This window comes from Pipistrellus kuhlii, unplaced genomic scaffold (assembly GCF_014108245.1).
Source record: "Pipistrellus kuhlii isolate mPipKuh1 unplaced genomic scaffold, mPipKuh1.p scaffold_m20_p_45, whole genome shotgun sequence".
Taxonomy (NCBI): Eukaryota; Metazoa; Chordata; class Mammalia; order Chiroptera; family Vespertilionidae; genus Pipistrellus; species Pipistrellus kuhlii.
Window position 1 is genome coordinate 853,987 of NW_023425546.1, and position 14,109 is coordinate 868,095.

Here is a 14,109-nt window from a genome sequence, read left to right on the forward strand (position 1 = left end):
TCTGGTATCAGATTCACAGCTTCTAGTTTCCCAGGACTCTCAGTATTTTTAGCTTTCAATGTGGACTTGGGAATCCTGGTCTATTTCCTCGCTATATACTCCAATATTCTGTGAGGCTATACACAGAACTTGTTACCATTATGACCTTTATTTTGGCACAATGTTGAAAGTGGAATTTTTGAGACTTGTAGTCTTCTTCTATACAGGATGGGCAGTAGTCTAGATATTCTTGGATATGTTTTTCATCTATATAAAATTTCTATTACCTACTGCAAATGAAACAGAGGGTTAGGGGAATGAGGTACTGTGTAACTTTGGAATCTAGGCAGCATCAAAACCAATTCCAACATTCTTAGATCCATGACCAATGTATATCCCACACCTCCCCGCACCAATGTATACCCAGCATCCAGGGTGATGCCTAGCATATAGCAGGTGTCCGATGAATTAGCTTCACAAGAAAAATAGGTTTTTCCTGTTCATATAAATATTACACGTTCACTGGAAAGAAAAACAAACAAACAAACAAACAAACAAAAAAGAAAGTGCAGAAAGGTAAACAATAAACACTTGATACTCCACCAACTCTGAAAAAGCCATCATTAATTTTGGAGACCACTCCTTCATTCATGGCTTTCAAAAGCTCACACAAATACATAATTTTACATAGAATTTTGTTCCACACATGCTGCACTTTCATTTCTCTTTTTACTGTCTTTTCCCTTACTCATCACCTATTTCTCCTCTTCTCTGCCTCCCTTCAAGTTAACCAATGTTAACTGTCTGGTGTAGATTCTTCCATACCTGCTTCCATCTAATCTCACACAAATAGAAATGGGTGTAATTATTTAACAAAAATAAAATATACATATACATATCTGTTACTTACTAAAGATTATGGAAATACATTGGAATCAATTATTGTAGATATAACTCATTTAAAAATTACTCTCATGCTATTCCACACATCAGGATATATCACAATTCATCCAACCATTCTCCTATTTTGTCTTTATGTGTATTTTTATGCATTAATGCTGTTATTTCTATGGGACAGACTTCTGGGTCAAAGCTTTTTATTTTTAACTTTTTGGTAAGAGTACATGGTTTCCCGAACACCACTCACTAAAGATCTTTTAATTTTGCCAACTCCATGAAGTTAAAGTGATATCTGAGAGGGTGTTGTAATTTGCATTTCCCTGAACTACTTAAGTTCATAATATTTTCATAGGTTAATGGCCATTTTCAGTTTATCTTCTATCAATAGCCTGCCAGCCAAGAAGGGTTAAAGACTTCAATGTAAAAAATAAAGTTATCAGAATCTTAGAAACAAATTTAGGATACTATGTATAACCTAGGAATTAAGGAGACCCTTTAACTAAAATAGTACATCAAGAAAAAAAGGAAAAATAAAAAATATATATTTTACTATAAAAATAAAAATATGGTGACTTCTATTATATAAAAATATAAAGACAAATGCTAGATTAAGAAAAACAACTGCAACACAGATGACAAAGGATGAATATCTAAAATATATAAGAGCACTTCCAGATTTATTAGACAGACAAACCAATAGAAAAAACAGGCAGAAGTATATAGGCAATTCATTAAAGATAACCTGTTATATGAATAAAGTATCAAATCTGGATGAAGGTTTTTATTTGTCCATTATTGCACACCATTGTGAATTTTCTTATAACTTACAAGATTTAATGTGATTGTTTTCCTCATTCATATGTTTATAGACTATCTTTTTCTGTTTTTTTTTTTTCTGGCAAATCGATTCCTAAAAGTCTTCCCACATTCATTATATATACAGATTATGACTTTTCTTATAGACAATTGGATAGCTTATTATTCTTTATATTAACTGAGTTTCTCTCTGATGTACTCTTTGATGTACAATAAGGCTTGAGCTACTCTTAAAGGTTTTTCCACAGTCATTACATTTATAGGGGTTTTCTCCAGTATGCATCCTCAGGTGTACAGTAAAGTCTGAGTTTGTTCTGAAGGCTTTTCCACATTCTTCACGTTTATAGGACTTCTCCCCAGTATGAATTCGCTGATGTAGAGTTAGTTGTGAGAGGGTAATACAACCTTTTCCACATTCTTTACATGTATAGGGCTTTTCTCCAGTATGTGTTCTCCAATGTACTGTAAGGTATGAACCTCTCCTGAAGGCTTTTCCACACACATTACATTTTTAGGGTTTCTCTCCACTATGGATTTTCTGATGTTCTGTGACATATATCATCTGGCTAAATGCTTTCCCACAGTCATTACATTTAAATGGTTTCTCTCCGGTATGTGTTCTCTGATGGGTATTAAATCCTGAGTTACTTGTGAAAACCTTCCCACATTCATTACATTTATAGGGTTTTTCTCCAGTATGCCTTCTTTGGTGCACAGTAAGCTGTGATGTATTAGTAAAATGCTGTCTCACATTCATTACATTTATATGGTTTTTCTCCAGTATGGGTCCTTTGATGTACAATAAGGTATGACTTAGTCCTGAAGAATTTTCCACAATCACAGCATTTATAGGGTTTCACTCCAGTATGAATTTTCTGATGCTCCTCAAGATTTACCATTTTAGTGAATGCCCTTTCACAGTCAGTACATTTATATGGTTTCTCTCCTGTATGAACCCTCTGATGTACAGTTAAGTGTGATTTTATTCTGAAAGATTCCCCACATTCATCACATAGATAAGGTTTCTCTTCAGTGTGAATTCGTTGATGTATAATTAGAGATGAGGAACGTATGAAGGTCTTTCCACATTCACTACATTTATAAGGTTTCTCTCCTGTATGCATTCTGTGGTGTACTGTAAGGCATGAATAATTAATGAATGCTTTCCCACATTCATTACATTTATAAGGTTTTTCTCCCGTATGAATTCTCTGATGTTCTGTGAAATTTGCTATATGATTGCTTTCCCACATTCATTACATTCATAGGGTTTTTCCCCAGTATGAGTTCTTATATGTACAATAAGGCTTGAATTACTTCTATAGGCTTTTCCACATTCATTACATCTAAAGGGCTTCTCTCCAGTATGAACTCTCTGATGAACATTAAAAAATGTGGTATTTTTAAAGGATTTCCCACACTCATTACATTTATACGGTTTCTCTTCAGTATGGGTCTTCAGATATACACTAAGATATGACTTATTTCTGAAGGCTTTCCCACAATCATTACATTTGTAGGATTTCTCTCCATTGTGAGTTTCTTGATGTCGTGCAAGTTTTGATTAATCACTAAAAGCCTTTCCACATTCACTACATTTATAGAGCTTCTCTCCAGTTTGAATTCTCTGGTGCTGATTAAGGCGTGCACACTGGTTAAAAGATTTTCCACAGATATTACACTGATAAGGTTTTTCCTTAGTATAAATTCTCTGATGTACCATCAGTGATGAAGAAGCAATAAAGGCCTTTCCACATTTGTTACACTTATAGGGTTTTTATCCAGTGTGAATTTTTTTATGTTGACTAAGATATGAAGGCTGACTAAACATTTTCCCACATTCATTACATTCATAAGATTTTTCTTTAGTGTGAGTTCTCTGATGTTGAATGAGTAATGACCTATAACAAAAGGCCTTTTCACATGTACTACATTTATAGGGTTTTTCTTTATTATTGCTTTCCCCCCCCTAAATTAAGTTCTGAAGTAGACCTTATAGCATTGCTGCCTTCTGTATTCTTGCAATATTTCTTCCCCAAATGGGTATCTGTATTCAAATCTAAATTCTCTGTGAAATTTTCCTCATTATTTTGGCATTTGCTGTGGAACTCTTCTGTGATAACTCCTGGTTATGGACAATAAATAGACCCAAATTTAATGCCTTTTTGGCAAGTGTGAACTTTCTTCTGTGTAACTATTCTTTGGCTCTGACTCTCCTGACTATTTTGCAGTCTCAAAATTCTGTCATTCCATCTCCATAATCCTCCCATTCTGGAGTCCCATAGGACATTCTCTGCAAGTTTCTCTACTATGGTCTCCTGTGACAAATCCTCAAAGATATCCTCTGTTAGTATAGCATTCTTGGTTGCTGGTTTGGTCTCCAACTCTGGGGGAGGGGGAAAAGAAAAATCAAATGAATCCATTTTCTATGTTATCACTGAACTGAATAAGAGGAAAACTTGGGCTGACAATGAATATGTTGTTTTTAACTGCTTGCAAATTCACCTTGTTTTCTAGGAAGAAGGAGTTAAAGTTAAGGGAGGCTGGTTGGGAAATGAACCAAAATAGTAAATTCAAGAAGTTTTTATCTATTCAAAAAAGTAATTTATGGTAATGCTCCTAGAATCTAAGTCTCTCAAATATTTCTCTTCTCATTCTCTTTAGAGTCAACTTCAATTTCTCTTTTAAAAAATCCTCTCCGTAGGAAGCTCTTTTCATTGATTTATAGAGAATTGAAGAGAAGAAGAGGGAAAGGGAGAGGGAGAGACCCACATAGACATTTAAAAGATCAGCAGAGGACAGTATGCCATAAAATTTAAATGTTGTTAGATTAGATAGAGCAATCCCTAGATAAACTTAATTTATTGAAACAAAAAGAAATAGGAAAAGTTCTATAATTACAATAGAATAGAAGCCGTAATTAAAATCCTTGCACAATAAAAACTTCAGGTCAACATGGCTTTCCTGGTGAATTCTATGTACCATAAAATATATAACTTTACCCCTCTCTCAACTCTTTATTGTTGTCACAATAAATTGATGGTCTAGCTTTACATTTTATTTAAAATACAGGTGCTATTAAAATAAAATACCTCCATCTTCCCACTACCAGTTGACCTATATCTTCTCCATCTTTTCTAGTGATACAACAGGGGAGGTGGCCTTCCTTTTATTCCATTCTAGATTCCCCCCCTTTCCATCCTCTTTTATCTTTTTAGATACTTTAGTAGCTTTAGCTCCCATGGGATATCTCCAATATCTACTTTTCATTCACTCTTTTTAAAAAGAATAACTAATATATAAAACAACATAAGTAACACATAAGCAAGTATGGATGGCATCATAATAAAATGAATACTTAAATGAAATAGAACACACTTATTTCTTTCCATCTTCACTACTATCATACTTAATCAATGATCTCTTGCCTAGAATAATTTTAACAATCTCTTATGCTCTTAAATTCAATTTCCATAAACAGGGTTATCATTGATTAAAATCTTTCAATGCTTTCACACTCACTTTGATTAAAATCCATACTTCTTAACATCATCTACAAACCCCTAAATAGACAGTCTCCTGTGTCTCTAATCTTATTCTATCCCAGTCTCCCACACACTTATGCTTCATCATAGCAGCTTCTGTTGGTTTCTAGAACACATTACATTCTTTTCTGTATCAGGTTATTTGCCTGGAAGGTTCCTCTTTTCCTCTTCCTATGGCTGGCTTTTTCTCATCCTTCAAGTTTCCACTTGAATGTTATCCTCAGAAGCCTTCCTTGATCATACTATCTGAAGATGGCAATCACATTTCCCATCCCGGTTATTCTTTCATACCTCCCAGTTTATCTCACAACTAAAAGTTATTACTATCACTATTTAGCTTGTTTTTTGTTCACTTACTTATTATTTCTTAAAAAGTAATCTTCATGAGGGCAGGGACCTGGTCCATCTTACTGCTGTAGACTAGTACTTAACTGTGCATGTATAGTTGACTCCATCTTAAAACTGATCTTTCTGAGCCCTTAACCCCATCCCTTTTCCCCTTGGGAAAACCATGAATGTGTATAGAGACTCCAGGTTAATTGTGAATTACCATTAATCCTTCCTCTACCACTAGTCCTTCATCCTATGAAAGGTGCCCTTAATGTTGAGCTTGTCCTGGGGCTAGAGCCTCCATTATCAAGTCCTTTTGTTGTCCTATATCACCTTGTATTCCTTTTATAGTAATAGGTACATTTCTTAGGAAGTTATAGAACAGGTGGTCTGGGGGGTGAATGGGGCAAGGATCTATGCTGTCCAGCACCCACCTAGGCCTGTGTTTCTGTAAGCTCCCTATTAACACTCTTTAAATTGACAAGCCAGACTTGTCTGCTTTGTTCTTTGGCCTCTCAAATCCTTTGGAATTTGGGGGCTGCTTTGCATACACAGTCTTTTCATGAAACACTAACCCAGTTTGCAGTATACAGATGTTTAATAAACACTGATTATATAAATATTTTGATTCTCAACTGATTTTTTTGTTTGTGTTCTTAATTATTTGAAAATCCAAATCTGAGAGATTGTCCATGATATCCAAGCTTATTTGTATTCTCAATTAAGAACCCCTAATGGCCGAAACCGGTTTGGCTCAGCGGTAGAGCGTCAGTCTGCGGACTGAAAGGTCCCAGGTTCGATTCCGGTCAAAGGCATGTACCTGGGTTGCGGGCACATCCACAATAGGGGGTGTGCAAGAGGCAGCTGGTCGATGTTTCTCTCTCATCGATGTTTCTAGCTCTCTATCTCTCTCCCTTCTTCTCTGTAAAAAAATCAATAAAATATATATTTTTTAAAAAAGAACCCTTAATGTTTCTGCAGGCTTAAAGATGAAGAAAGTAAAATAAAGACCAAGTATATTTAGCTTAAAATAAATCAGTGTTGATTCTCAAGAAAGCACTTTCAGAAAAATCAATAAATGAAAACCATATGAGATAATGATTAAACAAAGAAAAAATTATAAATTTAATTGGAGACAATAGAACTGAAAGGAATATTTTATGTATGTTAGAATAAAGAAGGAATAAAGGAACAGTAATTAAAATCCAAGAATGTATGCATCCCTATGTTCATAGCAGCACAATTTACAATAGCTAAGATCTGGAAACAGCCCAAGTGCCAATTAATAGCCGAGTGGATAAAAAAAGCTATGGTACATTTATACCATAGACAACTATACAGCAGTAAAAAAAGAAGGATCTCTTACCCTTTGAGACAGCATGGGGGGACCTGGAGAGTATTATGCTAAGTGAAATAAGCCAGTCAGAGAAATACAAGTATCACATGATCTCACTCATATGTGGCATCTAATGAACTGATGAACAAAATAGATTCAGAGACACAGAAGTATGAAACAGACTGTGGAATCTCAGAGGGAAGATAGGGGTGGGTGGCTGGGTGGGAAAAGATCAACCAAAGAATTTCTATGCATATATGCATAACCCATGGACCTAGACAATAGTGTGGTGAAGGCCTGGGGCAGAGGGTGGGCTAGAAGGGGTCAATGGGGGGGGGTGTAAAGGGAACATATGTAATAGTTTCAACAATAAAGGTTCAATTAAAAAAATCATTAATCCAAGAAAGCAAAATAGGATAGACAGGAACTAAAAGTAGAGGACTAAGAGCGGGGGAGAGGGGAAAAAGAGAAGGAAATTGAGGGAGAGGAAGAAAGGTATACGGACAGAGGAAGAGAAAAAATCTTTTCCTCTGAGATAGCTTTGAGAAAAGATACTCTCTAAAATATTTCAGATATTCTGACTCATCCATGGAATAAATCCCATCTTCCTGGTTCTTATGAACTCACATGGATAGGGGACTCTTGAAATTTCTCTCACTACCACCCATGGTACTTTTTTATCTTCCAAACGAGATATCATATCTGGTTTGGAAACTGTTCAAAAAGAAAAAAAAGAAAAAAAGAAAAAAAAAAAAGAATAGGATTTGATTGTGTCTATGAGAACTATCGTCAAATTCAGTCTCAGCTCTTAATCTCCTGTGTAGAGTGGCTATTGTAGAAGTTCTAGAGATATGCTGTCCAATAACAATTGTCAATAGTTTCATGTAGCTATTTAAATTTGAATTAGTTAAAATTACATAATTTTTAAAATATATTTTATTGATTTTTTACAGAGAGGAAGAGAGAGGGATAGACAGAAACATCGATGACAGAGAATCATCGATCAGCTGCCTCTTGCACACCCCCCACTGGGGATGTGCCCGCAACCAAGGTACATGCCCTTGACCGGAATTGAACCTGAGACCCTTCAGTCCACAGGCCGATGCTCTATCCACTGAGCCAAACCGATTTCGGCAAATTACATAGAATTTAAAACTTAGTTCTTCAATTAGACTAGCCATATTTGAAGTGCTCAAATGGCTAGTGCTTGGCATACAGAATAGCACTGAAGTGGACCATTCCCACCAGTAGAACGTTCTACTGTATAATGGGTGTCACAGAGAATTACAAAGGTATTTTGAAGTTCAACACTATGGCCCCAAGTTTGTTGGGATAACAGATCATGAGAATAATCTACTAAGAAAGAAAAGGAACAAAAAGATACTTATGAGAGTGACTAGAAAAAACTTTAGTTCTAAATCTGAGGAATTGTCAACAATCTATAAGATTCCAATGAAATATATATTTCTTACTCTATAATGGGTAGACAATTTAGTTAAGAGTAAGAAATAGCCAACTCTCAACAATATGCTCCTAAGATTATGAGATTTTAATGCCCAAATTCAGCAAACCTGGTCAAATGGGTAGATGCATATACTTACCCAGGGAGACAAGATTCCTATAATTCTCTAGCATCACATCCCTGTGCAGGCCCCTCTGTGTAGGGTCCATCAACCTCCACTCTTCCAATGTGAAGTCTATAGCCACATCTTTAAATGTCACTGATTCCTAAAATAAAAACATCATGATCACCCAGAGACTATTTAATAAGACCTATTAGGCAGAATAATTCATACAGAAGTGAGGAAGAACTTCAGAAATCAGAATCACCAAATGACTATAGAAGTTAATAAATTCAACCTTTAAAGAATGTATGAATCTTCCCAGTGACAAGAACTTAAAGCCTTAAGAAGAAGCCCATTCTATTTTTAGTTTTATCTACTAGCAGGATTTATTTTTCAGATTAATTCAAATCTGGCTTTCTATAACTTCAAAAAAAAAATTGGTCCTACTATATTATCTGGAGTCACACAGCATGCTTTCCCCCTTCCCTATAAAGTTTTTATAATATTTGATAACAGCTACTAGTTTTCACCCAAAGCATCCTTTCTTTTTAAAAACTCTGGCTTATGTATAATATAAACGCTTTTTCAGTTCCAATCTATAAAATATGGCTTATCAAAAGATAAATTTTGTCATTCAGATAAGAGAAAAAGATTATAAGCTCTCTCTCTGAAAATAAAAAAAATCACTGAACTTTGTGGAATTTCTTTGGTCAGAATATGAAATATATGTGCAACTGTGTAAAAATAAAAGAATCTACCATAAAAAATTTAATCTTAGCTACTAAAAGAAAATAGAGAGCAGGAAACTGGAATAAAAGCCAGAGTCCACTGAAAATTTCTTGTTTTGAAGATTTACTTTTGAACCATGTGAATATAGTATTATAAAAGAAATACTTAAATTCAAAATAATCTATAAGCCTATTTGCTCTAAAAATAAACAAAATTGACATCTTCAAAACATTTCATACCAAAGCCAAGGATATACATGTAGAACAGGTGGTCTGGGAGGTGCACATGGGACATTTGCAAAATTAGACCACATATTAGGTCACAAGCAAAGTCTCCCCAAATTCAAGAAGACTGAAATCATATCAAGCATCTTCTCAGACCACAATGGCATAATATTAAAAATAAGCTACAATAAAAACAATCTAAAAAATCCAAACACTTGCTATTAAACAATGATTGGGCTACCAAAGAGATCAAAGAAGAAATTAAAAACAACCTGGAAACTAACGACAATAAAAACACAACAATTCAAAAATCTATGAAAGCAGTCCTGAGAGGGAAGTTTATAGCTCTACAGGCCTACCCCCCCCCCCCCCAAAAAAAAAAAAAAACACGAGAAAAAATGGTAGTAAATCATCTAACTTTACAGCTTAAATAATTAGAAAGAGCAACAAGAAAAGCCTACTGTAAGCAGAAGGATGGATATAAAAAAGATTAGAGCAGAAATAAATGACATAGGGACAAAAACAAACAAACAAAAAAACCAAAACCAAAAACAAAAAATCAATGAAAGCAAGAGCTAGTTCTTTGAAAGGATAAACAAGATTGATGAACCTCTAGCAAGGCTAACCAAGAAGCAGAAAGAGTACTCAAATAAACAAAATCAGAAATGAAAGAATAGAAATAACAACAGACCCCAGAGAAATAGAAAGGATTGTTAAAAAATACTATGAACAACTCTATTCCAACAACTGGACAATAGGGAGGAAATGGACACATTCCTAGAAAAATACAACCTTCCAAAACTCAATCAGGAAGAATCTAAACATCTCAATAGGCCAATAACTATGGGAAAAAATTGAAACAGTCATAAAAAAGCTTCCACCAAACAAAAGCTCAGGACCAAACGGCTTCACTGGGGATTTTTACCAAACATTCAAGGAAGAACTAAAACATACCTTCTCAGACTATTCCAAAAAATTCAAGAGGAAGAACACTTCCAAAATCCTTCTATGAAGCCAGAATCAGATAAAGACAGCACAATGAAAGAGAATTACAGGCCAATATCCCTCATGAACATAGATGCCAAAATCCTCAACAAAATTCTAGCAAATTGGATCCAGCAGTACATAAGAAAGATCATACACCATGACCAAGTAGGGTTTATCCCAGGAATGCAAGGATGGTACAATATCTGCAAATCAATAAATGTGATACATCACATAAACAAATTGAGAGATAAAAATCACATAGTCATATCAATTGATGTGGAAAAAGTATTTGACAAAATCCAACACCCTTTCTTGATAAAAATCCTCAACAAGGTGGGAATAGAAGGATTAGACCTCAATGTAATAAAAACCATATATGATTTACCCATAGCCAACATCATACTCAATGGGCAAAAATTAAAACCATTTCCTCTAAGAACAGGAACAAGACAGGGATCCTCACTCTCACCACTCCTGTTCTACATAGTATTGGAAGTACTAGCCACTGCGATTAGACAAGAAGAAGAAATAAAAGGCTTCCAAATTGGAAAAGAAGTAAAGCTGTCCTTATTCACAGATGACATGATACTGTACATAGGAAACCCTAAGGACTCCATAAAAAATTATTAGACTTAGTAAATGAATTCAGCAATGTAGGAGGATACAAAATTAACACTAAGAAATCTATGGCATTTCTATACACCAATAGTGAACTACAGAGAGACTGAAAAAGCAATCTCAGGCTAGGGTGTGGCAAACAGCGATAGCTCCCAGCCAGCCAGCTGTCCCTGCGCCTCCAAGCCTCCAACTGCGTCCCCAGCACAGCAAACAATTATTCTTGCGAGCAGCTCTGCAAACAAGCCACCCTCACTTTCTGATCTGATGGCAAACAGTCCAGCTTCTCCCCATAGGAGTTTGGGTCCCACGCATCTCCCCAGCAAATGGATTTCAGAGAAATTGGGAGCTTGTCCCCCTTGGGATTGAAGAAAGCAACGCCCGCTGCCAGCCCAGATCGCACGCACCTCTGTACCTCTGCTTTTTAGAGTTTGTGCACTGAATATTCTTTTCTCTTTCCTTCTATTTGTAGAACTTTCACTCAGCCAGCTTTCCTGTGGTTCTGGGTGATAGATGTTTTGTCTTTTAGTTGTAGTTTTGAAATTGTTGTGCAAGGCAGCAGTTTAGATATTTACCTATGCTGCCATCTTGGGTTCTTCCCCTTATAATTTTCTTAATAACATTTTCTTTTATCTAGCTTACTTTATTGTAAGAATACAATGTATAATATGTCTAATATATAACGTGTTAATTGACTGTGTTATCAGTAATACTTCTGGTCAACAGTAGTTAAATTTTTTGAGAATCAAAAGTTATATGCAGATGTTTCACAGCAGGGATATTGATGCCCCTAACCCCTGAATTGTTAAAGAGTCAATTGTATACTTAACATTAAAAAAGAATCTGTTATAGATTATATTATATTATATGTGCTTCAAAATAATTAGGGTTATAGACAAAAAATAAGATTTTCCATGAATTGATAATTGTTGAAGATGGCAATAGATTCATCAAGATTCATCAAACTACACTCTCTACTTCTGTATAAGTATAGTGCATATTATTTGTCAGGTCCTGATCTAAAGACTTTTTATGTAATGACTGAATCCTCAATAGGGAAAGTATTATCATCTATAATAACCAAAGTGTAATATGCTAATTAGACCAACGTCCTTTTGGACAACCTTCTAGATGAAGCTGGGGCTGTGAGGGAAGCCTGGGTCCAGGATGCCAGAGGGAAGCTGGTGCTACCAGCCAGGAGAAGGCGGCCTATTCTTGCACAAATTTCATGCATCAGGCCTCTAGTCTACAGATAAGGAAATTGAGGCATGGAGAGGGTAAGTGCGTTGCCCAAGTTCACAAGGAGACAAAGTCTAGGTTCAAACCCAGGCAGTTTGGCTCATGGCTTGTTAATCACTGTACTCAATGATCTAGTAAATTAAGATCCCTTATTAACTGACTAATGACGCAAAGGTCTCAAATTATATAGTATTTGGCTAAGGTGTGCTCTATATCAGAAGAAACACATTATCTCAGGAGTGTTTTCTGTCAGATACATATGCCTATTAAACTATTTAAATCTTTTATTTGCATCTCAAACTTTGCAAAGCATGTTTTATATAATTTTGCTAATGATAAAATATGGCTAATGTGGGAGACTACAGTTCATAAACTCTATTGCTAATCATTTCACACAAATATTACAATAATTTTTTTAAAATTACAATAAATTTACTACCGTTTCCCCCAAAATAAGACAGTGTCTTATAATTTTTTCTCCCAAAGTTGTGCTAGGTCTTATTTTCAGGGGATATCTTTCCATGCACTAGGTCTTATTTTCGAAGGATGTCTTATTTTTGGGGAAACATGGTAGCTGTTTTCTTTTGCAATTAAGAGCTAATCCCCAGGAAAAATCCAAGAAGGCCTTTAGCTCTCACCTCTGGTTTACTTTGAAGTTCTCTACAAGCAAGAAGTAAAGGGTAAGTCAAAGTTGTAAACTGCCTGTTTAAGAGTAGAAGATATGTCAAACACAAACAAAAGCCCTTTGGTAAATGCTGGAAGATTTAGTGGCTTATGATTTTAAGGAAATCTATGTCCAATCATTAACTAATTACTATGTTAATCAGAGATTTCAGTGGCCATACATGATATAGAATACAATCTTTACTGAATTAGTCCAGAAGAGTCACTAAATAAACAAAATAGCAGCAGCAGTAACTACAACAAATTGCAACAACAAATCTTGGTGAGGGGAGAATCTGATTTCCAGAGTGGCCACATTGTATTATTTAAAATACTATATTTTCAACAAAAATTACAAGACACACAAAGAAAAGGAAAGGCATGGACCAAAATAGTAAAAGCAAGATAAACAAACAAACAAACAAACACACCAACAATGGAAACTGTTGAGGAAGGCAAGAAGTTATACTCAATAAATAAAAACTGTTATAAATATATTGAAAAATGTAAAGAAAACCAGGTCTAAAAATTAAAAGAAATGATGATATCTCATTAAATAGAAATTATAGAGTTGATACAATAACACAAATTAAATGAAATATTCACTAGAAAGTTTCAGTGAAAGGAAACAGCAAATTTGAATAGCACAATGGTCTGAATATTTGTGTCTCCCAAATTGATACGGTGAAATCCTATTGCCCAAATGTAATGGTCTTAAGAGATGGTGCCTTTGGGAAGTGATTAAGTCATGAAGGTAAGACTCTCATGAATGAGATTAGGGTCTTACAAAAAAAGAGACTCCAGAGAGACCTCTAGGTCCATCTACCATGTAACGAATGATGAAAAGTCTGTGACTTTAGATGAGAGCCCTCATCTGGCCAAGCTGGCACCCTGATTTTGAACGTCTAGTCTCCAGAACGATGAGAAATAAATTTCATCCCATTTAGGAAACAGGCATGTGTCTTGCCTCTTGTCCTAGTCCCAGAGCCTGTAAAGGGGAGCCCACAGGGCTGGCTGGGGAAGAAGCAGAAAGTTTGTTGTAGAAGGAACAGGGATCATATGAATTTTTAAACATAGAAAGGGAGAAGGAATCACTTGAAAAAAACACTGTGTATTGTATTTTTTTAGGCCTAATGAAAGAACAAAGCATGCATAATGGAATCCAACTCTTGGGAGATATC

The 14,109-nt window shown here is 35.3% G+C and overlaps 1 protein-coding gene and 1 non-coding gene across 2 annotated transcripts in view; one reads left to right on the forward strand and one right to left on the reverse strand.

The window, feature by feature from the left end:
• Positions 1-556: 556 nt before the first annotated feature.
• ZNF624 (zinc finger protein 624) overlaps positions 557-14,109 on the reverse strand; it is a 48,019-nt gene continuing 34,466 nt past the window's right edge. Inside the window, 7 exon segments of the mRNA XM_045572361.1 lie at positions 557-2,434; positions 2,436-2,938; positions 2,941-3,664; positions 3,666-4,081; positions 7,534-7,620; positions 7,962-7,966; positions 8,504-8,634. Of these exon segments, the coding sequence (XP_045428317.1) occupies positions 1,865-2,434; positions 2,436-2,938; positions 2,941-3,664; positions 3,666-4,081; positions 7,534-7,620; positions 7,962-7,966; positions 8,504-8,634 (2,436 nt within the window). The 3' untranslated portion in view covers positions 557-1,864.
• LOC118704712 lies at positions 13,866-13,984 on the forward strand. The gene has a single exon (XR_004983493.1). It is a non-coding gene; the product is annotated as a small nucleolar RNA SNORD22 (small nucleolar RNA).